Consider the following 24,240-nt stretch of genomic DNA (forward strand, 5'->3'; position numbering starts at 1 on the left):
GTGAGATAAGTAAAGGAGGTTGTCGGAGTTGTAATGGCTGAGAAGAGAAAAAGCACAGATAAAGTTGGGTGCCTGTAGTTAAGAGAGTTATGTGAAGGTTGGAGGTAATACCAAGGAAGAAAGAGAGAGCAACGGTATTGACTTCAAATTAGACAAGTCACTAACTTGAGCCCCACAAAGTTGCATCTAATTACAATAACACCACTCAAACTCATATCTTAGAATTTGAAAGCTACCTAAACATTGAACTCCGTTTCCTGAGTTTTATCCATAACTCAAAAACTAAACCAAACAACTCAAAATTCAGTGGGGCCCACGTTTTTTGAGTTTTGGGTGATGAGTTATATGAGTCATATAACTGAAAACTCATCAAATCAAACACCTAGGATTTTCAAAAGCTAGATCCGTTGGATTGAACAATGTACATTTATCTATACTTTCTCAATCCTAATTTATGAGGCACCAAAGGCTTCTTTAAATCAAAGTATCAAACCGTGGCTTAAAACAAAGGCGATCTTATCTTGCCTTTTGTTATTCATCTTGGCAGCTGATGCCTTGTCAAGATTGTTGATAAACAAGGAGTAAAAAGGGGGAATTAAAGGGTATTCAAGTTGCTAGCGGCAATCCTACAGTATCACTCTTGATGCTTGTGGAGGACAATCTTACTACTCGAGCTGCGGAAAATGATCTTCAAGCTATAATTGAGTGCCTTAATCAATATGAGGCCTGGTTTGGTTTATCTTTCAACAAATACAAATCCTCTATTTTCTTTAGCATAAATGTTATCAACCATCACCTATAGCATATAGGCAACGTGCATTCATTGGATCAAAACAGTGATCCCAAAGTTGCCTACCTTGGCAAAAAAAAAAAAAAAAATGCTTGTTTCATTCATGGAAAGCAGTTCTATCACAGGTAGCTCAAGCCACTGGTGAAATAAGTGTTGTCAGCAATCCGTAGCTAGTTTATGCCATCTTTGGGCTCACCCAAACTGTGTCTGCGATTCACTTGATAGAATCTTTTGAGATTTCTTCTGAGGTAATGGTAGACACTGTTATCTTTAAGCTTCATCTGGGTTTTGTAAGAGCCTCTAAATATGTGGGAGGCATTGGCATGAGATGATTTTTGATGTTGACAAGGCTCTCTGGCTAACTTGGCTGGTTTAAGCTATAAAAAAAAGAAAAAAAGAAAAGAAAAAAAAGATAAGGAGTGCGTGATAATTGTACAAGCCAAGTGCCTCAGATAGCACTCACTCACCTACTGGTTTTGATTGTTTCCCCTTGCAATCTACGCAACAGAGTGACAAATCCTATTGAAACCAATTAGAAGCTTGGGAATCAAGTCAAAGGAAAGAAGAATCCTGTAGATTATGGTTACAAGCTAATGGAGGAGTGTGGAAATATAGTTTTGACAATCCCATTAGCTCAGATTGTGTCACTCTGGAAGCAATGTCAATGCTTCTGGGAAAACTGTTCATGCTTGGAAGAACCTTCCTTCAGTATCCCCCCATTTAGGCTGAAACTAACACAAGCCCTAATGGCAGTTTAAAAAGCAGCCTCTTTGAAGCTTTCCTATTAGTTTTTAAGGTGACTCCTTGGGGGTGATTGAAGCTATTCAAACTCGTGTGCCCAACTCTCACTGGTATATCTCTAATAAAATCCAAGACAGTCTATGTTTTAAGTATTTTGCTGTCTGAAGTTGTGTTCATGTAAATCCTGGTTAAAATTTTATTGCCTGTGACCAGGCAGCCTCTTCCCTGGCACAAGGGCACTTACCCATCTCTCTTATCCCTTCCTGCGGAAAGGATCATTGTATTTATTTTTGTTGTTAACAAAATATTTTATCAAAAACAGAATAAAAATTAAAAACAAGAAGAAGAAGCTGGATTGAGAAAAGCGACACTCCGTGGAACACCCATCTGATGATTTCTTATTTCTATAAATAACTGAATCTGAATGAACATTTACAGCCTATTTGCTCTCATCATAAAACAGAGACAAGATGACAGATATATGTATTCTTAAGGGGTTTCCCCCTTCTACATCCAAAGGTTTTAAACCAAAGGATTTAATTCCTACTGTTCAAAATAAAATGACAATCTGCTATACAATTTACCAGCACTGGACCTGCAGATCTTCAATGAGAATTTAGCAGAAATGCACGAAATAAACCTGTTAAAACAACAGTTATTATAAACACAACTTACAAGTATAAATGACAACTGGAAATGACATACAAACCAGTAACTTACCAACTTCAGAAAACAAATCTGCAGGTGCCAGGAGAGATTTTTCAATAGGTAATAACAGTTTTCTTGTGTTGTTTGCCGTAGATGCCTTGTACCAAATTCAAAACTTCCATTCCATTCCATGTGCACCAAAATGTCTCAACTTTGTTTGACTACTAATACAGAACTTGAGTTTATGCGGATCATAAGATCACTGTAAGATATGTTTTCTAAGCCTAGAAAAAATTCAATCTATTAAAAAGGTCCAGTTTCTCTATTCAGAGTCGGAGTCAATAGAAAGATAAAACCGCGGCTTAGAACGTTTTTGGCGAGGAAACGAGAAAGGGCTATCTTCTGATCTTTGTCTACTAGACTTGTCAGATTTAACATCATTCATACCAAGAAGCAAAGAAGCTGCACCAGGAAGAAAAGAACAATCAGCCCTACAATTCTGAAGAGATTAAACAGAAAACTTGCAGAAGGCCAGGTTTCAGTGTCTCCAAAATCAAATTACTGAAACAGTGCATTCACATGCTGATGCCGCACATCAAGATTCATGAGTGGATCATTCCCTGGAACTTCCAGGCTAAAATATGGCACCACACACATGCAAATAAATAAATGAAGGAATATAAAAACCCATCTTGTCTCTAGATTCCAAAACTGGCTTCAAATCCTGAGAAAAATGTCTGGTAGAAACTTTCCGAAACTACTAGAATAATCTGTTACTATTCAAAATTCCAAGTGACGGCAATGGTGTCAAACAAAAGCATAAACACTCGTATAAAAGATCAAGCATGAAGCATTATCCAAACTGCCTATCAGGATATTGTCTCTGAAATTATAAGAGCTATAGCAATTCAAAGTCGAAAGGGAACAAACCAGTATCAGCCAAAGAATCCAAGGCACCATCTCCAGGTGGAATTTGCTGTCTCGAATTCAATCCATTTGGAGCTGCAGACTCGCCATTACTGCCACTGGCACCACCCCCAAGCCTAAGAGAAATCCAATCCTCAGTACGAACACCATTTGATACATCAGCCTGATCTCTCATATCAGTCTCTACTGATGCAGCTGAAGGCCTTGTGGGAAGAAATATTTGCAGCGAGGGATCATCCGCAGCAAACGCAAAGGGATTATCGACTAAACCATCATTAATGTCAGTATCAGCACGACCAACCGAAGAATCTGGGACTAGGTTAGAAGGTCCCATCGCAGTCTCTGGAGTCAATGTATAGCCATTCATAGAGGTGGAACAATTCATAGAACCATGGTGTAAATTGACTAGGCTATCTGGCACATCCTCAGAACTAAATAGCTGAAAACCTGGTCCTGCATGAGTTCCAGGCTGTAATGGCCAGAGGGGCGGCATCCCAAATTCATCATCATTGGCATTAAAAAGACTCATACATCCACCAGTTCCAAGAGGATCTTCTGGATATGTTTCAGAAATTCCAGGAAAAGTCATCCCACCAGCATCAGTTCGGTTCTTCTTATAGATGGTTTCAGAAGATGCTAAAATGTCATCCTCTCCCTCCGAGTCACTGAGAACAATAACTTTTGCAGGGGAGTTTCGCCCGAATCCAAATGCTGAATCAACATTCAGAGACATGGAATCCATCTCAATCACATTGTTGTTAGAGATGTCAAAATTCACTTCAGGATCCTGATTTACACTTGGATCTTCACTTCCTGTGGCACTGCTGCTCATTGGAATAACTTTCTGTTCATGGTTTCCAAATCTCTCTTGTAATCTATTATCAGAAGACGTATTCACATCTTCAGGTTTGCTGACTTCCCATAAGCCATTACAATTCTTCCTTATTCCGAGTTTCAAACCAGTATGACCTTCTGAAATACCTTCCCGTTTAATCTGCTTCATCCCTTCCATTTTTGATATAACTTCCATATCAGAAACACAAAGAGTACCATCAGGAGAATGCCACCGTGCAAGATCCCCCAGATCCCTCCGCTCAGTTTCATTTTTAGTCTTTACACGCCAAGAACCATCAGGCTTCACCTCAATTTCCGTTGCATCTTCTCCACAACCCCTCATCTGAAACACAATAACAGAATAAATTGTGTCAACACATCTCACCAACAATCCTATGACAACTCTAAACTCAAGAAAGAACAGAAAATGTATTACCAGAGATGCAACACGATTGAAATAAGGGTCAATAATGATATTCTCCAATGCATAGTTCTTGAGACAAATGGGGCATTGCCACTGCAACCACAATCCAATGCTTCATTTAAAAAATTCACTACAAAAGGACCACCCAAAAAAGCTTAGCATTATGTATTGAAGCTTACCTTTCTAGAACGTTGATTTAATTCCACAAAAACCTCAAGATCAAAACAACCCATGTGAACACAAGGTTTGAATCTTCCTGCGACCTTCATTCTTGAACCACTCATCTACATATTAGAGTAACAAATAAACATTTTTTTTTATAAGTAATAAAGATTTATAAATATCAAGGCAAGAGACACCCGAGTACACAAGGAGTATATAGGGGTATACAATCAAATACAGAAATAACATAAATAAACATAAACATAGCAAATCAGAACAATTGCAGAAACCTTGGCAATAACCATTCACTTCTAGGTCAATGTAGTAAAGAAAATACAACCCAATACAGGTTTAATAGTAATCAAAATATGTAGAATTATGTTCAAGTGTTTTGTATCACGAATCCTGCAGTATATTTATGCGCTACAAAATTACCCCAAATCTGTAAAAGCCACCAAGGCATATGCCAGAGAAAGCACACATCTGCACCACATGAGGATAATAGCACCACCAAGACCATACAAGGTCAAATGATAAGACCAACAAACCACAAATGTGATTCACAACATACAGGGGTTACAATAAAACAATATAAAAAATTATGGAAAGGAAGTCAAGGGAATAAGGCTAGTTTATTGACTGGTCAAACCAGATGGTAACTGCAGATATATGATCACGATAATGTGCATTTGCAGAGAATTTGAAGCAAAGAAAATGTGGAAGGGGGAAGAAGGGGAAGCTTCCACTCTAACCAATAATCATCATATTCTACTCAATTATTTACTCATTCATTTTAGTCACATATCAAAACAATAAACAAAATGAACAAATCACATGATTTTAAGTGTGCTAGTGAGATGGCATTCAGGCATACTACCACCTTGCACTTGAGTGATTATGTCTCTTCAAATTTCAACATTAAACTTTGTCAACTCCTGTACCACTACCAGTATATTAAGCATGAAGCAAAAAGTAATAAGTAATATTACATACAGAAACTAGACATTAATTTTAACCATCCTAGGTTTTTTTACCACAAGAAATCCTAGTATACCTTTTTCATAGAGATGATAATAAAAAACGAATACACAGAGAACATGGTAGCAGCCTTTCCAGGTTTCAAGGTAATGACTATAACTCTTATAATTATTAATTACAGAATATAAACAGCAATCCATTAATTTGCCCAACCAGTTGGATTGCTTCTTTTCAGAAACTTTCACAAGAACATTTCAAAATACTTTACAAGTAATGCAGTAAGATAAAGACATCCCATATTCTGCTTGTTAAGCTTTTCACTAAACAGAAAAGAGAAAAGGTGTAATTCAAGAACTAACAACATACTAAATGCTTCCTGAGTTGTTAAATTAGCTTCTTTACACACGCAAGTTTTAGCCCCCAGGGCAGGGGGAATGGAAGATTCAAACTAGTGACCTGCTTAAAGAGGCATGATTCCCAACCGACTGTGCTACCCCTTCAGGTTGAGTAGTTAAAATTAACTTAAAAGCAGACAGATTACCAGTTTTATAAAAGAAAGACAGGTAAATGAAAAATATATATATATATATATATTTATATACATCAAGATTAATTATGTTTCCAGTGTGAAGTAAACTACCTTTTTTTTTTTAAGTACGTAGTGCATAACTACATGCCTAAATTAAAGAAAATATTTGTAATTCACAAATTTTGAAGTGGACTTACAGGACAACGTAGATTGACGCCAAAATAATCTGCAACAACTTCTATATCACTGTCACTATCAGCATTATCTGTAGCAGTTCCACCACCGATACAACGACAAACACGAGAAAGAGCGTCTTCGAGACGCTCACCATCAGACTCTTTGGGAATTAAGTTGAGGATCTGGATGTCAAGGAAAAATCAACACCTCAGATGATAACCAAGGAATTGGTGGGTCAATTAACAGTGACACGAAGGTTAGCAATAACTCTTGAGCTCTTAATGTGAGTTATTTTAATCTCTTTTTTTTCTTTGAATTAAGACCCAAATTTACCCACCTGGTTTTATCAATTTAAAAATTCAACAGAATGTAAAACTTACAGCTAAATTATTCAGACATCAATTCGGCCAAACATGTCATGAAAATTATTTAGTGTACATATTCATTATGATAAAATACTAAAGTCAAAATTTATATCAAATAAAACCATTCAAAGTATATCCCAAAACTACAAGTGCCATTCCTCAGGCATTATAGTGTTGCAATTAACTTGATCCATGGGCACAAGTTACAAAAGAATAACATAACAATACAACAATGAAGACATAGACAAACTAATCACAACAAAATAACACCAGCACTAGTTCCAGTCTCCCAGAGCACTAACCAGGTAAGAGATAATCATAAGCCAAAGGCTACACACCCTAAATGTGAATCATTGATTCAAAGTTTGGTAATGCCAAATTAAGAAGCACGTCGTGTCTGCCACACCGAGAACATGGCTGGGGCAGTTGTGACATCTTCCCAGAACGGCCATGCAAAAGTTGACAGAAAAAAAGAGGTTAAAATCTGAGCCACAATCAAGAGAGAAAACGCTTCCGCTCTCTTTCTTGTGTCCCAGATCAGATTAAACTATCTCTTGTCTTCTCTCTCTCCCTCTCATGATCTGCTCTAGTGCTCATTATCTGAACTCCAATGACTCAAATTGGTGGTTATCAGCACTACTGGAAGTACAATTGCTTGCTCTTTCTCTCTCTTGGCTAAATATGGTAGCATTTTGACCCTTTTTCTCTCAGCCATGAAAAAGCATTTGTGTTAGGATTTTTCTTTTTCCCCTTTTATGTGCAACTTTGGGGAATGACACTAAGTTTGGGGCTTTGGGCCTCTCTCTGGCTCTCTGCAGGTTTGCTTTTTTCTTTTTCTTTTTTTACGATATTGTTAAAACTTAAAAAATAGTCAAATTTGTTTGATTAAGTTTGCATTGGTAAACAGGGCAGTAGAAGAGTTGATTGCATTTTTTTTCAATTAAGGTTTGTTTGGATACCGCTTATTGTTGAAAACTGAAAACACTATAGCAAAATAAATTTTAAATGTGTGAATAGTTCCATGGGACCTAGTTTAAAAGAAAAATGTGCTGAAATCCGTACTTGTGGGTCCCATGAACAGTGCACGGGACCCACAGAAAAAACGCAGATGCACATTTTCAGTGGAATCCAAACCCAGCCTTATTGTTTTTAGTAGAGCACTTAATCACTTTTTAAAAAAAATTATTTCTGTTGGTTGAAATATTTTTATAGTTATTTTTTAAACATAAAATATATTAATTACACCTAAAATACATATTAATCAATTAATTAATTGCCATGTTCCCACTGTGTCATGTCATATTTTTCCAATAATTTGTGTTTTGTGTCGTGCTTCTTAGATGCTAAGAGCAACAGTAACTATTCTACAAACATCTACAGCTACCAGAATTAAATGACAAAAAAAAAAATGATTGTCTTGCCTTTTTCTTTCTTATAAGTAATTTTCTCACTTCAATTTGCATCAATTAGTACCCGCATGATCAAATGCTTGGTAATATAAATGTTGGATTGAAATGAGAAATAAAGAAGAAAGCAAGCAAACCAGAATTTCACCAATCCTATTGTAAATAATATGTAATAAAACCCCATGTCATGTCCTATTTTTTAAAGAATTGCCATGTCTTAATGGTGTTTTTCTGTGCTTCTAAAATGCCAAAAGTATCAGTAATTATTCAAAAAATACTTATAGCTACAAGAATTGAAAAACAAACAAAATGATTGTCTTGCCTTTTCCTTTTTTAAGTAAATTTTCTCACTTTAATTTGCATCAATTGGTTCCCACATGATCAAATGCTCGCTAATATAAAAAAGCTGATTATAGCAAGAAATGGAGAAGAAAGCAAGCAAACGTCTGATGATGAATAAAAAGGTATTCCAACCCCTTTCCCCCCTCATCAAACACTAACAAACCAGATGCTTGATAAAGATTAATGATCAATGCATCATATATGTGATTCCTAAATCAAAAGAAGTAGGCATCACAGTTTACTTTCATTTCAAGACAAAGGGCCATGAAGTTTCCCAGCACATTGTTCCATTTAAAAATCCATCTTTGAAGTTCCATAAAAACAGCATTTTAGAGGACAGCATAGCAGTTTCCCTTCCCATTACCAAAAGGCATAACTAAAGAAACTACAACTTTTGTAACTAAGAAAACTATTCCAAGTTGAATTCAAGCAAAAATCAGAGCTACCTGCTGAACACTGCGGCGCTTTACAATTCGAACACCTACGCAGAAAATGCGAGCATCACATCCTGTTAAGCAAATCTTATTAATTCCGTCTTTCGTATATGGTGTGATCTGAGAAAACAAAAGTAAACTAATAAACTAAATGAATAACTTAGAATTTATTAATAAATAAATAAAACCAATAATTGTATGAAATATGTAGAAATAGTGATTTGATAAGCAATCACACACAGAAATCTGGCATATAAAAATAAATAAATGGGTGCACACACAAATATCAAGTTGGACCATAATAAAGACATTGGTAAATACAAGAAAAGGTTTGTATTTAAGCAGGGGAAGAAACTCACAATTGGACCATCATCACGACCACTAGCCCCAAGCAGTTGGGAGCCAGGTCTATTAATCGTACGAACAGGCATACCTGTAAGTTATATAAGACATGAGCAAAAGTTTTGCTTTAGACACAGCCTAAAAGCATGATCATACAAAAGCATATCATTTGCCTTAATCGCCATACCATTAACCTGCAGATCTGCATACTGTGGCCACTGCATCCTAAATGGAACTTTGTCATTCAGGAGCATACACCAGGCCTAAAAAACAATATCAATATGCACAAATCAACAAATCTACAACTGAATCAGTTGTAAGTTCACTATAAATCATTCTATACACTAATTGCAAGATACTAACCGACCTGAACATCATATTCTTGTTTCGACAGTAAGTCCTTGTCCGCCCTTGTGAGTTGAAATGTTTTCTCCATACCTTGCACAGGGTTCGTACTGGACAAGACAAAATGTTTATAAAAAAACCCACATATAAAAATCAAGTTTTTAGATCAATAATTGACCAAACACATTTACTCTCTCTCTCTCTCACAAAACAGTTAAATGAAAATTTCCACTCTACTTACAAACCATTAATAAGAGGAAGGATAAAAAGTGAGATCCATTGTCAGCATAAAGGAAAAAACACGACAAACTCACCCATCAGTTGGAATACTAGTTGTAATCAACTTCACAGGATATAAAGGATGTGCCATCGTAACCCAAAATCTGTACAGAAATAAACAAATCACAAATATACAAAACTAGAGCTCCCAAAAGTTCATAAAAAGTAAGTTATATAACACGGAGGAAGAGGGGCAAATATATAAATATATATATATATATGCACCATAACAACTTATAGCATGATTAGGAGATGGCTCCTCAATCAAATGAATTATACCAAAAAGAAAAATATAAAACCAGATAAAAGCTTCAAAATAACAGAAATCCTCAAAGGTTGCAGATACATTTTTGACACATTATGCTGTAGTCGACAGTAAGTACAAACAAGGTCAGGAATCGCTGTACCTAAAAATAAAATCTCAAGCCTAGTATGAAGTATCTCAACAGCTCCACTTCTAAATCATGCCATTTTCAAAATTAATACCCTATTCCTAATTTAACATTTTCTTCATACAATTTGTTAACTAAAATGTGGTGCGGACACGAGGTACAAGCCCCCAATTATACGCACATATAGGAGGAAGAGCAAAAAGAAGACGGCCCAACATGTGGCCTTATGGATAAGGTCTATTAGTTATTGGGCTTAAGATTAAGCAAGCCCGAGCATTTAATAATTAGGGTTTCTTTATGCATTTTTATTGTTAGCTATTTAGAAACTTTTTCTGATTATTGTAAAACAGCTTTTGGAGAATTATTAAAAACGTGTGTTTTCTTTTCACTGGTGCCAACTCCAGTTTTGCTTGGTGCTAACTCCAAGCAACCCTTAGGTGCTGACTCCTAGGGTTTATCTTTTTGTTCTATTGTAAGTGTGGTTGTCCTACGTCAAAATGTCATCATATCTTCTTCATCCATAGCATATACCTATTTAACATTTTTGTTAATTTACACAATAGAAGAACTTCGCATTATGTGTAATTAAATGATAGGTACTAAGTTCCCTGCTTCCAACTATCTTTTCCTAATATCAAGTAGGGAATCAAGCCAATGACAGATGTCATAAACAAAAATCATTCCAACCCCAAAGGCATGTATAAAATTTAAACAAATCTATCATTTTTAGCATGCAGCTAACGTGAGTGGAGACAAGTACACATACAGCCAAGTCAACTTCATTTTACTAAAGTAAAGAAAAAGCCAGGAGCACAAGAAGAAAAGATGGTGGCAACAAGACATCATATAAATATTTTATCATTTCGACTAACTTTAAATTCAAATAACTCCACATCATTTTAAGGCCACCTACAGGAATCAAACTTGCCAGTCAGCTTTAACTAGAGTAATGTTATCTAGTGAATCATCAGTCATTTTCAACATCTTCTTCAATCATGCATAACAGCACCTAAAGCCATCATATAAACTCAATTTCACTTGTGCACTTCGTCCATCGCACTGAAATATTTTAAACAATATTTGGATGGCCTAATTTATTTATTAACTGTAAAATCTGGTCCAAAGGTTTTTTCCCCCTTTGATAAAGTACTATCTGGTCCAGAAATTCATGACCTCTTCCTCATAAACCTTTGGCTTCAACCAAAAAACCAAGAGAGTTACTGCATCAGAGCATCCCTATTGAACCAATGTCTCATCCAGTTTTTAGGTCCACACAAGAAAGTTTGATTTTGTTATATCTCCAAAAATATCGAAAGTTTTAATTTTAGAGTAACTTCACAAATCAAATAGAAATTGTCCTGAGAATCATTTAAAACATGTCTCTATGTTCTTAATATGTATGCCAAATTTCATGACAATTGGATGTTATTTACCATTCAATCCATAAACTCATTTTTATGTATAATTTTAATATAGAAAGACTAGAAATTTAAACATTTTATAAATGAGATAGCTATTGATTTCTAATCATGTTGAAACTTTGAAAGCATGTAGGTTATAAGAAAAAACATGCACTCCAACAGTGTATTTTACAAAATTAGAATGGTGTAACATTGCTTCAAGTTTCACCAAGTGTAACTTGAACCATTGCACTACATGTCTTTAAGTTCTTAATACGCATGCCCGATTTCATGCCAATTGGATGTCATTTACTATTCCATCTATAAACTCTTTTTTACATATATTTTGAATATAAAGAGACTTGAAATATAAACAATTTATAGACAAGATAGCCATTGATCTCTGATCATCTTGAAATTTTGCAAGTTGGGGTTTATAAAAAGAACATGTAATCAAACGGTGGATTGATCAAAAATTCGCATCCAATAAAAAAATATTAACTAGTGTAACATTAATTAAAGTTACACTAGGTATAACTTGAACCAATCCTTTAAATTTTTTTTTATCAGTAATGCAAATTCTTATTGATATCAAAAAATAGTCACCCAACTTTACCGGGAGTATATAGATGGGGACCAAACAATCAATCACACAATCCTACATATACAGATGAGACTCCTCAAAAATTACACCCCAAAAGAAAGCAGATAAAGAACCCCTTCCAACAACAAAAGCAAAAAAGGCCCAAAAAAGTGAGGCTAAAAGACTGCCAACAGGTACAGTACCAAACCAAAATAGCCATACCAAAAAACTTAATAAACAAAACAGTAATGGCATGCCCACATGCAATTCAGAAAACAAAATAGAACATGAGATACGTACGGGTCAGCTCGACTGAGTCGACAGATTTCACAATAAAATTTGTCGGGGACTGGGGGGCTGCCTTCCATAGGTTTTTCTGGAATTATAACACAACCGATATGTTGCCACACGTTGCACCTAGAATCCTCACACTGCAAAGTAAAACAGCGACACAATGCATTGCCAATCAATTGAATGTCTTAGAAGCAATTACAACTTATGTGATTACCAATATATCAGAATGAATGGCACTGCACATCCATAGAATTAATTACAATCCAAGTGTCTAGAGAGAGAGAAAAAGCATCAACTATTAACTATACCTTAATTATTGACTCTATATCCAATGAATTCCCACAAAGACATCGAACCTTTGTCTCTGGTTGGAAGTGTTCGTCAATTTCCCCTTTAACTTTCACATTACTACTATCTGACACGCCTGGTGCCTTTGATGCTAAATCAGTAGCCCCAGATACCTGCATTTTTCTGGGAATACAAAAGATGCATGTATGTCAAAGAGGGGAAAGAGGCCAAAGAAAGGAGTTAAAGCATGCTATTTGAGCAGACCAGGTATTATTAGCCATAGAAGTACAACTAAATACTAAGTAGAGGTATTAGAAAGCCAATATGTAGCATTACCATCAACTAGGAAGCACGGACACGTATACGGGTATGGGTACCAATACAGGTACAACACGGCAATTTTTGAAAAATTAGGACACAGGTACAGCGGGGATAAGTATATTAATTAATTATATATATAAATATTTTTTTTCAAAGCTTATAAAATTTTTTCATAAAAAAATATTATTTGTTTTTAAATAATTACTAGTCAGGGCAACACATGTCAATTTTAGATTTTATTTGTATCACAAAATAAAAATAAAAATCATTCGATTTTTAAAATACATAGAGATTAACATTAATCAAAAGAGACATTAATTTTAAGAATTTTGATAATTATGTCATAAAAAGTTAATCTCATTCGTATAAGACTGTGATAGATCCTAGTCCAATATTTTATTATTTTATTTTGACCTATAACTTACACCTCAATAGTTGTGAATATATTGTAATAACAACAAAATGTCACGACATTTTTAGTTGTGCTAGATCTCGGAATAATATTTTATTATTTTATTTTGACCCATAAGGAATTGACACATGCATCACAACATTTTCATAATATCTCTATGTATATATTGTACTTAATTACAATGTAAATTTATATTGTAAGCACAAAAAAATTGGCAAATTTTGTACACATTTACAATATTTACCATTTTTTGTGCAAATGTGTATAATATTAACCACTTTTGTGTATTTACAATGTAAACTTGCATTGCAAGTACAAAGTAAACATATCTTAAAAAAAAAAAAAACAAAAACAAAGCTCAAACCAACTGGCATACTTGAAGGGAAAAAAAAAGTGCACCTCACTAATTGAATAAACCAAAAAAAATACTATTCATGAGCCTTTGGCTCTTTTTATATAGTTAATAGGTATGTCAACTTACATAAATATTAAAAAAAAAAAAAACACAAACAAACTTTAGGTATTGTAGAAATTAATGTTAAAATGTTGTGGATTTAGCATTTTTTTTATTTGATCTAAAAGAAACTAAGATTTTATTTGATCTAAAAGAAACTAAGATCTCAACAATTGTGAAAATATTGTGATAACAATAAGTGTTGTAACATTTTCTCAAAACATTTATTTTTAGTTGTGGTTGGTCACAATCTCATATTTTATTATTTTATTTCGACTTATAAGAAATTGACACGTCAATAATTGTGAAAATATTGTGAAATTTGTTTTATCAGTATAACAATATATATACCAGCTTACATAAATATTTAAAAGAAAAAAAAAATTTAGGCACTTTAGCTACCGTGCCAGTTGAATAAACCAAAAGAACTGCACAATAAGTGTTGTAACATTTTCTCAAAACATTTATTTTTAGTTGTGGTTGGTCACAATCTCATATTTTATTATTTTATTTCGACTTGTAAGAAATTGACACGTCAATAATTGTGAAATTTGTTGTGTCAATATAACAATATATATACCAGCTTACATAAATATTTAAAAGAAAAAAAAAACACAAACAGATTACTTTAGAAAAATAAATAAATAAATAACTTTAGGCACTATAGCTACCGTGCCAGTTGAATAAACCAAAAGAACTGCACAATAAGTGTTGTAACATTTTCTCCAAACATTTATTTTTAGTTGTGATTAGTCACAGTCTCATATTTTATTATTTTATTTCGACTTGTAAGAAATTGACACGTCAATAATTGTGAAATTTGTTGTGTCAGTATAACAATATATATATATATATACCAGTTTACAAAAATATTTAAAAAAAATAAAAAAATAAAAAACCGATTACTGAAGAAAAAAAAAACTGTAGTTACTATTCAAAACTTGGAAAAAAAATGGCTCACGAAACCAAAGCACTGTAGCGCATTCGCAAACGTTAATAATTATGAAAATATTGTGAAATTTACTGTGTCAGTATAACAATATATATATATATATATATATACCCGCTTACATAAATAAATAAATTAAAAAAAAAAAAAAAAAAAAAAAAAAAAAAAAAAGGTAGCTATTGTAGCTACAGTGCCAGTAGTTACTGTTCAAAACTTGGAAAAAAAAAAAAAAAAGGCTTACGAAACCAAAGCACTGTAGCTAGAGTGATTTAGCGCATTTGCGCTTATATATAAATATATATATATAAATAGATACAGAAGAAAAGTTCTTTTAGAAGCATATTAAAGCCTAGCCAATTATATCATATATACATGTGTCTACTGTCTACCTAGATAATGAAATCGAATTGTAAAAAGTTAACTACCTGCCTTGATAGGCAGTGGACTTTAACTCATAAAAGAGAGAAATTTGAAAAGAAGCACCTATTTAGACATCTTTTGTTCACGTGGATGGCTGGAGATAAAATAGCTTTTCATGTGTAACAATGTGAGGCAAACAAAACAATAAAAAGGTACACACAAACAAAATAAGGAAAAAGGGCAAAGGGGGAATACTGTAAAAGAGAAAATTAGATCTAACAGCTGAAGAAGAAGAAGAAGAAGAAGGTACACTGCTCGATCTCAGAAACTCATCAGGTTCGACACTCATTGTCCAGAGCTCAAGTCTCAACAATCAAGCTCAAAGCTGCTGCATCTTTCACTCTCTCTGTCTCTCACGTTTAGTTTAGTTTAGTTTTTTTTTTTTTTTTTTTTTTTGGAATTTGATGGAATGATTTGGTATGTAAGATTCACATTGATTTTGTTTCAAATATTTTTAAGGGCTGAGCTAATCTTTTGGTAAAATTTGCTGATTGGGCTAAGTTTTCTTTAACTTTTTATTATTGATTTTGTTGTTGAGTTAATATTTTTGGGCTATCTAATTTGTTTTTTGAATTTTAGATCAGTAATTTTTTATGGGCCTTTTCTTTTCTTTTTTTGAGTCTTTTCTTTGGTTTGAAGGGGCAAGTTTAATTTTATTGAGTCAAATTGCTAAAAATTAGGTTACCATATATATACTAATGATTTTTTTTTCAAAATTTAGGGAAGGCCATTGCCCCCCCCAAGCCAATGAATGGCTCCGTCCCTGTCAGCGTGGGAGGAAGAGGAGAAGAAGATCGACATGAGAGGAGGAAGAAGAAGAAGATCGGCGGGGGAGATCGGCGTGAGAGGAAGAAGTGGGAGGACATTGGCATGAGAGGTAGTGTGTTTCAGCTATTTTAATTTTGGGCACAGGCCATGTTCCAACCGTGTACCTGCCATGTCCTGCCATTTTTCAACAAAACAAATGGCTGGGACATGCATGCAGCCATGTCCAACGCGTTTCCCGTGTCCTATACATGTTGGACACAGGCACAGCAGCCCAAATGCTGTGTCCGTGCTTTCCAGACCATCAATAACATTGCCAATCAAATAATGGAAGAAATACATTATACAGAAGGCAAACCTGTATGTGTCATCCACTAGTTTTGCCACTCGTTCCTTATCAACAGCATTTCTCTTGGGCCACATTTTGCTGTGTCCTGTTACATTTGGGAATAATAAAACTAAAGTACAAAATCTGAAGTAAAAAGCACTCACAAGAGCTAACAAGATTACCAAATATTCCTAAGCATTACAGATAGACAGCTATATTCAACTCCCTCACCACCAAGCAAAATGACACATCCACATTAATTGAAAAGAATGGTAAAAAAATAACTTGAATATATGGCATCAATGGAAAAGAATAACTAAGTTTGTTCAAAGAATTAACAGATGCTTAAAATACAAACAAATACTTCCTCGGCCCTACTTTGTTTGTCCAATTTAGAAAAGCTAACTTTTATAGAGAAAATTATTTAATGTATAAATTTTCAAAATCGCCCCTAAAACTTTGAAGAATTTTTTTACTGGAGAGTTACACACACACTCAATGGGTCTTTTTAACCCACAACCCCAGCCAGTCACCCTCCATCCCATTATTATGGGAGGAGGAAGTGAGTTGAGCTATAGCTCATTGGCTATAAACTTCCAAAAATTAAACCTTAATAAATCAAGGGGTACATTGGGGATTTAGTAAATTAATGGCTGTTAACTTATAAAACTGGACACATTTTGGGACAGCCAAAAATGGACTATGGGACAAACAAAATGGGATAGGGGGAGTACTAAGTCCAAAAAAAAGGTTAGCCTTTACATGTAATAAGATCCTTTGAGAAATCACAACTCCTTGACTACAAACTATTCTTTCAAATAAGATTTGAATTCAACATCTTGAGATTCTATGATACTAGAATCATAGGGCTTATCAGTTTCCATGTTGGTAAGAAGATTCCATTATGGAGAGCAGGACCTACTCTAATACCACAGGCAGCTACCCGTGAAAGAGGAGGAGAGAAAAAGGTGGGGGAGGGGGGGGGGGGGGAGTGACACAACTAGGAAAATAACATGAAATTTAAAGTAGCAACTCTGCTCAATTTAAACATTTGAATTCGCAAAGAAATAATGGAAGAAGGCTTTTACCTTGTTCATCAGAGAGGATGGCTAAAATCCGATCAACAAGATCCTACATCCAATATTCATAAACAATTCAAGTATTTCATTCCATATAATTTAGAAATATAAAAGATAGTGTATAAAAAATTCATTGCGATACACAGGCTCATAAATGGATAAATAATGAATCAGCCAAATTTGGGCTAAATTTTTTGCGGGTTTTATTTCATCTCTGCAGAAAGTCCAGCTAGTCATACCCACTTGAATACAAAAATGAAAGGAGATTACACAGATGATGGAATCTATTCATCTTGACCTTTGCAAAACTCAAGCAATCCAAGCTCAGATTGGCAGTGCAAATGCCATAACGGGGAACAATGAGAAAGAGACAAATTCCAAATAAAGCAAGCATACTATGAGGTGCAAAAAGGTACTATTAAAAATCATTGATAACTGGGTACTGCAGCCAGAAGCATCACCTTAATAAATTGTGACAAAATTTAAACAGAGAGAAAGGGAAAAAAGAACAGTGAAATCAAATAGCCAACAGCCCACAACCCGACCCAGAAACCCGACGGACCCAAAAACCCAACAGCCCACCAGGCTAATGGGCTGTCCGACCCGTTGTTATTGAGGCCCATGAGTAGCCTACTAGCCCAGTGGGTCAGGCCATGTGCTAGTTTTTATGCCCATGGGTACCCGGTGGGCTAGCCCAGTAGCCCAACCCATTGCCTAGCCCATTGGCCCAGCCCAATAACTCATAATTCATAACAAAAATATATAGGAAGTGTATGAAGGATTGATCTTGAGATATTATAGAGGAATTTCTTAAGAGAACTCCCTCAACCACTAAGGTACTCAAAATAATTGTGCTAACCTTAGTTTACTAAATATATATTTTTCTAGTAGTCTAGCAAATTTGAATTAACCATTTGACCTTTTTTTTTTATTAAAGATAAAAATAAAAAACTATTTAAAGCCTTAATAAAAAAAATTTTAAAATAGGTTCCATCAACAAAACAAAAAATTAAATAGATTTGACTATAAAAAAAAATTGTAATTAAGTATTAAATTCTTTAATTCTTTCCTTTAAAAAATAGATTGATTATTCCCTTACAAAAAATTGATTCTTTCCTTATAAAAATAATAAAATAATATGCTAACACAAACCCATGGGTAGCCCATTAGGCCCAACCCAATAGCCCAACTCGCTAAAGACTAAATGGGCATTGCCCATGGGGAGGGTCATGGGCTGAGGTTTTCTCTTTCGGCCCAACCCGACCCGGCCCATTAACTAATTAATAGCCCATTATGCCTAGCCCATTGTGCCCATGGGCTAAGTGAAATCCTCAACAAAGGAATGCATATATATAGCAATTACAAGCTACAGAATGTGAAAGCACAGTTAGATGAGATCCAACACTCCAGGCAGCTTCATTTTTCATTTTACACAGCCATATTTGCACTTAAGATAATGATGACAGTAGCAACAAAAGCAATAATTCTGGCATCTCACCTGCTTCTTCCCTTGCTTTGAAAGACCTAATTGAGTGAGGACATCCTTGAGCTCTTTTATTCGGAAATAAGCTAATTTATCCTACAAGCAGAAACAGGAACTTGACATAAAAATACTCAAATAGATAAATGCCAACCAACAATCTTAAAAATACAGGATCAAGAAAGTTTAACTGAAAACTAAAAAAATTACATGCTCCTTCCTTTCCAGATTTAAGGTTGAGTATATTTAAAGCTCCATATAGTGAAATCTCAACAAATTCCAGATCTAATCAGTTTCCAGATATCTTCTTTCCTAATCTGCGTTTATGTGCTTTGAAAAGTATGCACTTTGATTTAAAAGATATAAATCCATAAAGAATACAGATAATCACCTCCACAAATTGCTCATTAAGGGTGCCAGGTATGAGAAGGGGAGAACGAGATTAACCTGGCACCAACCTATATTCTATACACATCAAATCACCTTCTTTGGTGAGCAATACAGCAATAACAACCAAGCCTTCATCTCATAATTTTTGAAGTCAGCTATGGATCCTCGAGAGACTAGTCAGGGTTTAAGCACATTTATTTTGTTCCGTCATTCTATTCATATCTCCTTTAGTGAACAGCATAGTAAACAAATAGATAAAAACATTTATATCAATTTATCGACTCAAACGACATTTCCCGATGTTTGCTTATAGCTTGAAACAAGAACACGAAGTAAACAAGCTCCTTTCTTTTTACGGATACTTCAATACACAGCTCACTCCAGTCTCCCCACCATTTAATCATGGGGGAGGAGACGCCATTTAGTCCAACAACAACTACCATGAAGTATCCTATAGTTAACAACAAACGAGTTTATACAAATTCAAAATTGGAATTCATCAAAAAAAAGTAATAACGCTGCATGTATTGCTTGGGACACATCTTGAAATGAATGGAGGTTGCAGCAGTCGCATAGAAAACATACACAAGCTGTGCAACAATTTTACCTCAAAAGTAACGGTTGAGCTTACTTTCTTTCCGTACCTAGCAGCATCCACTTTATAGTAACCAACTAGCAATACTAACATACGACAGGTTAAGGGCTATATGTGGCCACATGAAGAAGCATCACAACCGTTCATGGAAGGGACTAAAGCCTCCTTCAACTGTGGTGAGTTTCAATCTGAATGAGGTCCTTAAGGATGACGATAAGTGAAATTTGAGTTGATGGTCATACTGTCTTTTCGTTCACAATAATGCGATTTCGCTTGTTTTAATTTTTTTAGAATGCTGTGTGGTTATCATAAGGAGAATAATGTTTACATTCCATAAAGAGGATGTATCAGTTTTTTTCTTCCTTTCTTCTTTTAGCATGATGCATGTATTAGTTTCTTATTTAAAGTTTATGATTATCTTAAATATCCTACAATTCATTCATCCACTCTCAAATGAAAAATAATAATTGATTGAAAAGTTTATGGATACGAAATGAGTTACCAAATAGTATTCAGGAAAAAAAAAATTATAAAAAACATGAGATGAGAGAAACTATATCAATATCCAAACCAAGCACAACAATACCGTGGCATTAACTAGTCAGCTGAATTCAACACATCATGTAAGCCGCACGATCGCGCGGCGTAAATTCCATCTCAACAGTAATCATATTAACAAACGGTATGATTTTACAAACTAACACAAACATAAACAAACGGTAAAATTTAAAAGTTCAAACTAAACACAGTGGAAAAAAAAATAAAATAATTAAAATTAAAAACAGAAAAGTAGCTAAATACCTTGCAACTAGCTACCAAATCCATTTTTCTTAACCCCAAAAAATTAAAGCCTGTAGTCGAAACAAACGGATTACCAGTCAGCAAACCAACAAAACCGACCTCATAGTGCTCCGAAAACAACAATCGATCTAATAAAAAAAAAATCAAAATTATACACACAAAAAAAAAAAAAAAAATCAATCGATTTTATATATATATATTAAAAAAAAAAAAAACTAATCAAAGGAAATTTAGAAATCGAAAATCAAAACCCTAAGTGAAAAAATTTTGAGAATCGATTGAAATCTTACGAAGAAATTGAGGGCCGATTGGAAATAAGGATTTAGGAAACTCACGCCGACTTTTTTTTTTTTTTTTTTCTCTTTCTTCCCAATCGTACTCTCTCTGACCTGTTTGCGTTTTGCGTATCGCGTTTCTTTTTTGACCAATGACCCAACCAGAAAACCAAATCCCCCAATTTCTTTCTACAAAGTTCGGACCTATCGACGATTATCCAATCCGGTTTTTTTCATGAGGACAAGTCCGGGTTCGGCTTCGGTGCGCTCACGTGTAAAGATTATGTGGCACGCGCTTTTGCTCCAAGGAATTATCGGGTGCGGGATAGGGGTGTTTTTCTCTCCGTGGTCTTAGGCTGTTTGGTTTTGCCACGTTGGCAATCTAGATGAGAAAGAGGAATCAAACGGCTCGGAAGATTTTGCATTTTTTTTATTTTTTCTTTGACCTCTTTATTCGTGGGAATCGAATTAAGTACTTTAATTAATGTGGGGTTATAATGTTAGGTATTGACGTGGCGTGATCATAGGGGTGGAGTGAAAGTCCACCACGAGTGGGTCCCACAGAAAAAAAGGTGTGAATTTCAAAGCAACACAAACAAGAGAAGATGGACTGCAAGTTGCAAATGCGTCCCCCCTAGACACGCACGCAGTGAGACACGAACCACTTTTCATAGAGTCGCCTTTTTTATTTTTCTTTTTTTTTTTTTTCTTTTTTCTTTTTTCTTTTTTGAGTTGATAGGCCACAGTCGGCACGCTACGCTGGCATTTGTCCATTTTTTTGTTTTTATCCCAATAATGGATAATTTTAAAAAAAAACTTTGGAAGGTTTTTTTTTTTTTTTTTTTTTTTTCATCTATCTCCATCGGGTCATCCTTAAAATCCTCACTGGATATACCCATATAGTCTGCATCCTCCTCCTGGTTTGGATTAATAGGTTCTTCCTCTGAGTCTTGGATGGTGAGTTTCTTAAAATCATGAAACATGATTTGCTTCTCCAACAATGCACATCTATCGCGAGGATTGTCTTCTTCATCTGTGTATGGGGTTAATGACCCAAATTTAGAATGTGGAAATCCATACAATGAATTATTTCTCTCGGAATAAATCAAATCATCATCCTCAACAATTCTTATTTCCATGCCAGTATGCTCCCAGTCTTCATTGTGTGTTGAAACTTCTTCACTATTAAAGAAATCATGATCTTCATCCTCTGTTAAACAACATTCTTCAAAGAAATAATGTTCATCATCTTCCCCTTCATAATCTTCATATTCACAATAATGGGTATAAGATAGGAGTGGCAAAATCAACCCAAACGTATTTGCCCACCCAAATCCACCCACTTAAATGAGACCCAAATCCACCCAATTTTTAATCGGGTTAAATGGGTATTAACCTAATTAACATTAATGTTTATTGGGTTTTAATTGGATATCCAATTAGACCCAATTATGATTCAACTATCATTTCTACAAATCATTAAACTCTAAAATGCCCCAAAACTACTAAAATTACCAAAATACTCCCTCAACCTAAAAAATTACCAAAATAACACCTAAACCTAAAAATGACCGAAATACCCCCTGAAACCCAAAAAATGACCAAAATACCCCCCAAAACTTAAAAATTACAAAAATACCCCAAAACCTAAAAATTATCAAAATACCCCCCAAAACCCAAAAAATGATCAAAATACCCCCAAACCCCAAAAAAAATGACCAAAATACTCTCGAAACCTAAAAATTACCAAAATACCCCCAAAACCTAAAAAATTACCAAAATACCCCCAAAACCTAAAAATTACCAAAATGACCAAAATACCCCCGAAACGCAAAAAATGACCAAAATACCCCCCAAAACCTAAAAATTACCAAAAATACCCCCAAAACCTAAAAATGACCAAAATACCTCCCAAAACCCAAAAAATTACCAAAATACCCCCGAAACCTAAAAATTACCAAAATTCCCCTGAAATCTAAAAAATTGGCAAAATAACCCCAAAGCCTAAAAAATGACCAAAATAACCCCAAAACCTAAAAAATAACCAAAATACCCCCGAAACCTAGAAAATGGGCAAAATAACCTCAAAGCCTAAAAAATGACCAAAATAATCCCAAAACCTAAAAAATGACCAAAATACCCCTGAAACCTAAAAAATGACAAAAATACCCTCGAAACCTAAAAAATGGCCAAAATAATCCCGAAGCCTAAAAATTGATCAAAATAATCTAGAAACCTAAAAATGACCAAAATACCCCCCCTAAAACTATAAATGACCAAAATACCCCCTAAACCTAAAAAATTACCAGAATACCCATGAAACCTAAAAAATGACCAAAACACCCTTAAACCTATAAAGTGACGAAAATATCCCTAAACCTTTGAAATGACCCAAATAAACCCAAAACCTCTAAAATGGCCACAAACAACTTGAAACCTCTAAAATTACCAACAATACCCTAAAACCCCTAAAATGACCAAAATACCTCTAAACCTATAAAACGACCAAAATACCCCTCAAAATATCTAAAATGACCAACATACCACTAATTCTATAAGATGAACAAAATACACCCGAAGCCTCTAAAATTAACAAAATAGGGGTTTGGGGTATTTTGGATGTTTCGAGGGTATTTTCATTAAATTAAAGGTTCTAAGAGTATTTCAGTCATTTTGTAGGTTTTGAGGGAATGTCACTAATTTTTTAGGTTTTAGGGGTGTTTCGTTATCTTTTAGATTTTGGGGCCATTTTTTGTAATTTTCTAAGTTTTGGAGGTCGTTTAATAACTTTTTAGGTTTTGGGGATATTTCAATCATTCTTTAGGTTTCCGAGTTATCTTAGTCATTTTTAGGTTTAAGGGGTATTTTGGTCATTTTTTATGTTTAGGGAGTATTTTGGTCATTTTTTAGTTTTAGGAGGGATTTGGGTAATTTTTTAGGTTTAGGGTGTATTTTTATCAACTTATAGGTTTAAGGGGCATTTTTGTCATTTTATAGATTTCGGGGTATTTTGGTCATTTTTTAGGTTTCAAGGATATTTTGGTCATTTTAAGGTTTAGGGGTTATTTTGGTCATATTTAGGTTTCAAGGGTACTTTGGTCATTTTTTAGGTTTCAGGGAATATTTCAGTTAATTTTTGGGTTTTGAGGGTATTTCGATCATTTTTTAGGTTTCGAGGATATTTTGATCATTTTTTGGTTTCTAGGTTGTTTTGGTCAATTTTTAGGCTTCGGGGTTATTTTGGCCATTTTTAAAGTTTCGGGGGTATTTTGGTCATTTTTAGGTTTTGGC

General features: G+C 34.5%; 1 protein-coding gene across 5 annotated transcripts; it reads right to left on the reverse strand.

Annotated features, from left to right (window-relative positions):
• Window positions 1-1,901: 1,901 nt before the first annotated feature.
• LOC115983805 (E3 SUMO-protein ligase SIZ1) lies at window positions 1,902-21,144 on the reverse strand. 5 transcript variants are annotated; one of them, XM_031106647.1, is made up of 18 exons: window positions 21,010-21,144; window positions 20,675-20,802; window positions 18,907-18,987; window positions 17,418-17,460; window positions 16,360-16,435; window positions 12,701-12,863; window positions 12,399-12,529; window positions 9,759-9,827; window positions 9,467-9,554; window positions 9,287-9,362; window positions 9,117-9,190; window positions 8,770-8,877; window positions 6,231-6,392; window positions 4,544-4,648; window positions 4,377-4,457; window positions 3,110-4,283; window positions 2,252-2,641; window positions 1,902-2,171 (listed from the first exon to the last, which is right to left on the reverse strand). In XM_031106647.1, exons 2-17 carry the CDS (start codon window positions 20,696-20,698, stop codon window positions 2,502-2,504), a joined length of 2,595 nt encoding a protein of 864 aa, XP_030962507.1. In that variant the 5' UTR covers window positions 20,699-20,802; window positions 21,010-21,144; the 3' UTR covers window positions 1,902-2,171; window positions 2,252-2,501. The 5 variants fall into 5 exon arrangements, with proteins under 5 accessions (XP_030962507.1, XP_030962504.1, XP_030962498.1 ...); XM_031106644.1 differs by having other exon boundaries at window positions 20,965-21,144; XM_031106638.1 differs by having other exon boundaries at window positions 20,675-20,724; window positions 21,010-21,090.
• Between the last annotated feature and the right edge of the window lie 3,096 nt (window positions 21,145-24,240).

This window comes from Quercus lobata, chromosome 1 (genome assembly GCF_001633185.2).
Source record: "Quercus lobata isolate SW786 chromosome 1, ValleyOak3.0 Primary Assembly, whole genome shotgun sequence".
NCBI classification, from domain to species: Eukaryota; Viridiplantae; Streptophyta; class Magnoliopsida; order Fagales; family Fagaceae; genus Quercus; species Quercus lobata.